The following is a 4,033-nucleotide window of genomic DNA, read 5'->3' on the forward strand; positions in this document are numbered from 1 at the left end:
TCTTTTGGAAGTTTGAATTTCAAGTTAATGGCCCCTGTAGAGGTGGGCTTGTTCTATATAAATGAGGTTCATCTTTAGAATAATAATAATAATAATAATAATAATAATAATAATAATAATAATAATAATAATAATAATAATAATAATAATAATAATAATATTTAAAAATTAAGGCTGTAAACCCCCATCTCTTTCTACTTTTTTCTGATTTTTTCGGACCTGGGCAAGAACAGGACCACTGGTTGCCCGTCCCAACTGACCCTAACATGTCCGTCAACAATCATTATGAAAATGAGTAACAATGTCCGCCACGTGCTCTGGGACGGGTGGGCCGGACCCGCCACGGGTCCCTGGATGGGTGGGCGATGTCCCCAAGGTGTCCCAGGGCAGGTGGGCCCGCGGGCCTGCCCGGCCCATCCACAGGTCACGGGACAGGCGGGCGATGTCTGCCAGGTGTCCTGGGATGGCCAGGCCAGGCCCGCCATGGGTCCCGGGACGAGCGGGCGATGTCCGCCAAGGTCATGGGACGGGCGGGCCAGGCTCGCTACGGGTCACGGGACGGGCGGGCTTGGCTCTCCACAGGTCCAGGGACAGGCAGGCCGGCCCGGGCCATCCACGTGTCCCGGGAGAGGCGGGTGATGTCTGCCATGGGTCACGGGATGAGCAGGCGATGTCCGCCAAGGTACCAGGATGGGTGGGTTGGGCTCACCACTGGTCTGGGGTCGGTGGGCAATGTCCGCCACGTGTCCTGGGACGGGTGGGCTGGGCCCACCACGGGTCCGGGAACGGGTGGGCGATGTCCGCCACATATCCCTGGACGGGTGGGCCGGGCAAGCCATGAGTCTGGGGAAGGGCGGGTGATGTCCACCATGTGTCCTGGGATGGGCGGGCCGGGCCTGGCATGGGTCCGCGGATGGGTGGGCGATGTCTGCCATGTGTCCTAGGACGTGTGGACGTTGTCCGCCACATGTACCGGGACGGGCGGGCCGGGCAGGCGATGTCCGCCACGTTTCCCTGTACGGGTGGGCCGGGTTCGCCATGGGTCCCAGGACGGGCGGGCGATGTCCGCCACGTATCCCGGGACAGGTGGGCTGGGCACGCCATGGATCCTGGGACGGGCGGGTGACGTCTGCCACGTGTCACAGGATGGGCGGGCCGGGCGAGTGATGTCCGCCACGTGTCCCGGGACAGGCGGGGTGTGCCCGACATGGGTCCCAGGATGGGCGGGCGATGACCACCAGGTGTCCCGGGACAGGCGGGCCGGGCTCTCCACAGGTCCTGGGACGGGCGGGCCAGGCTGTCCACAGGTTCTGGGATGGCTGGGCTCTCCATAGGTCCCGGGACAGCCGGGTGATGTCCGCCAAGGTCCCGTGACAGTCGGGCCAGGCCTGTCACGGGTCCCAGCAAGGGCAGGCGATGTCTGCTACATGTCCCAGGACGGGCGGGCTGGCCTTGCTGGTTGGGCGATGTTCACCACATGTACTAGGCGATGTCCACCACAGGTCCTGGAATGGGTGGGTCGGGTCCACCACGGGTCCGGGTATGGGCGGGCGATGCCCGCCACGTTTCCCGTGACGGGCGGGGCGGGCCCGCCATGGGTCTGGGGACAGGTGGGCGATGTCTGCCACGTGTCCCAGGACGGGGAGCTATGTCTGCCAAGGGTCCACGAACAGGCAGGTGATGTCCACCACATGTTTCGGGACGTGTGGGCTGGGTTTGCCACAGGTACTGGGACAGGCGGGTGATGTACACCACATGTGCCGGGACAGGCGGGCCAGGCTCGCCACGGGTCCGGGGATGGGGTGGGGATGTCCTCCACGTGTCCTGGGATAAGCCGGCCGGGCCTGCTACGGGTCCGGGTATGGGTGGGCGATGCCCGCCACGTCTCCCGGGACGGGCGGGCCAGGCCCTCCACGGGTCTGGAACGGGCGGGCGATGTCTGCCGTGTGTCGCAAGATGGGCAGGTTAGGCCCACCATGGGTTCCGGGGATGGGCAGGCGATGTTTGCCACGTGTCCCTGGATGGGTGGACCGGGTTTGCTATGGGTACCGGGACAGGCAGGAGATGTCTGCCACGTATCCCGGGATGGGCAGGCTGGGGACGCCAAGGGACCTGGGATGGGCAGACAATGTCTGCAATGTGTCACAGGAAATGCGGGCCGGGCCTGCCACGGGTCCCGAGACGGGCGAGCAATGTCTGCCACGTGTCCCAGCACAGGCAGGCTGGGCCCGCCACGAGTCCTGGGACGGGCGGGTGATGACCGCCAGGTGTCATGGGACGGGTGAGCCTGGCCCACCACGGGTCTGAGATGGGCGGGCGATGTCCACCATGTGTCCCGGGATGGGCGGGTCGGGCTCTCCACAGGTCCTGGGACGGCTGGGCTCTCCACAGGTCCCGGGAAAGTTGACGATGTTTGCCACGGGTCCGGGAATGGAAGGGCGATGTCCGCCATGTGTGCCGTGACGGGCGGGCCAGGCCCTCCATGGGTCTGGGGACGTGCAGGCGATGTCCGCCATGTATCCTGGGATGGCCGAGCTGGGCCCACCACGGGTCTGGGGACGGATGGGCAATGTCCGCCAAGTGTACTAGGATGGGCAGGCGATGTCCTCCACGTGTCCCGTTAGTTCATCAGTTTCGGTGAGCGGACTGACTCCACCCACACGTACGTTTTAACGTCAGTTTCGATGAAGTGACAGGTAGACCTGTGCGTGAATACCCAGCCAAAGTTTGTCATATCAGATCTCTGGTGCCAAAGTACGAAGAAGTAGCACAATTTGCAGGGGTTCTCAAAATGGTCGATGCTGATCCCCAGGGGTCAATGGAAATAGGCATTGTGTCAAAAGGGGGTCGATGAATAACTAACCGGTCGGGGTACTAAGTTACAAATACTCGTAGATCTAAAGTTCTAAACATATTTTCCTATCGTGTGTTACATTTTTATCATACTGAATGTCAAGTGCTAAACAAATACTACTCAAATTGATTTTGAGATTAGCGCTTTTTTCCTTGATGAAAGGCTAGGCTAGGGGGCCAAAAGAAAATTTGAAACTTCATTAACCCATTAACGCCCATAGTTATCTACTATAGTAGAAATTATGAATTATTTCTTCAGAAATACAGAGCTTTGAAACTTCATTACCCCATTAACGCCCATAGTTATCTACTATAGTAGAAATTATGAATTATTTCTTCAGAAATACAAAGCTTTGCTCTAAATAAGTTTTTGCCACTGAAACTAAAATTTTTTGAGTGGCAGGATTTTCTGCCACTGGACAGTGGAGTCTACATATTTGCACAACTTTTTTTTTATATAATTTCATATGAAATAGTCAGATATAAATAGTAAATTATTTCCTGCCACTGGGCATTAATGGGGCAGAGGAGTTGAAAAGTTTGAGAACCCCAAGGTTAGGTAAAATGTCGTTTTCCTCTGACCAGTTCCCAACTGCTTTCATTACTTTAACTAAAATTTTCGGACACACTTATTGACGCATTATATAAGCCTCTCCTTATGAGTTAAGGAGATCTCATATGACATAATTTTACTTAAAGTTTAGGGAGTTTCTGTCAATATATATTTTTTGCAGGCTAATTTTTTTCATTCTGTCATACAACTTCCTTCTTTTTTCTTATTAGGTCAACTGTTTTCAAGAAACATGTTTTGAACGTTGATAGCCGTAAAGGCAATATTCCTATTAGTATGCATTCTTATAATAATAATAATAATAATAATAATAATAATAATAGCAGCAGCACAAGCAGCACAAGATCAGGCCCTAAGAACCAGATATATTCAAAGAACGACAGATGGAAATAACATCTCACCCACATGCAGGAAGTGCATTATGAAAAACGAGACCATAAACCACATAGCAAACGAATGTCCGGCACTTGCACAGAACCAGTACAAGAAGAGGCATGATTCAGTAGCAAAAGCCCTCCTCTGGAGCCTGTGCAAGACACACCAGGTACCTTGCAGTAATAAGTGGTTCGAGCACCAACCTAAGGGAGTGGTAGGAAACGATTAAGCAAA

At 54.9% G+C, this 4,033-nt stretch overlaps 3 protein-coding genes across 3 annotated transcripts; 1 reads left to right on the forward strand and 2 right to left on the reverse strand.

Annotated features, from left to right (window-relative positions):
- The first annotated feature begins 291 nt into the window (after positions 1-291).
- LOC135203922 (collagen alpha-1(III) chain-like) lies at positions 292-639 on the forward strand. The gene has a single exon (XM_064233852.1). The coding sequence runs from the start codon at positions 292-294 to the stop codon at positions 637-639; it is 348 nt and encodes a 115-aa protein (XP_064089922.1).
- Positions 640-705: 66 nt separating this feature from the next.
- On the reverse strand, positions 706-1,332 carry LOC135203923 (basic proline-rich protein-like). Its single transcript, XM_064233853.1, has one exon. The coding sequence runs from the start codon at positions 1,330-1,332 to the stop codon at positions 706-708; it is 627 nt and encodes a 208-aa protein (XP_064089923.1).
- A 91-nt stretch (positions 1,333-1,423) lies between these two features.
- On the reverse strand, positions 1,424-2,452 carry LOC135203924 (basic proline-rich protein-like). Its single transcript, XM_064233855.1, has one exon. It carries the CDS (start codon positions 2,450-2,452, stop codon positions 1,424-1,426), a length of 1,029 nt encoding a protein of 342 aa, XP_064089925.1.
- Positions 2,453-4,033: the final 1,581 nt, after the last annotated feature.

This window comes from Macrobrachium nipponense, chromosome 44 (genome assembly GCF_015104395.2).
Source record: "Macrobrachium nipponense isolate FS-2020 chromosome 44, ASM1510439v2, whole genome shotgun sequence".
Lineage (NCBI taxonomy): Eukaryota > Metazoa > Arthropoda > Malacostraca > Decapoda > Palaemonidae > Macrobrachium > Macrobrachium nipponense.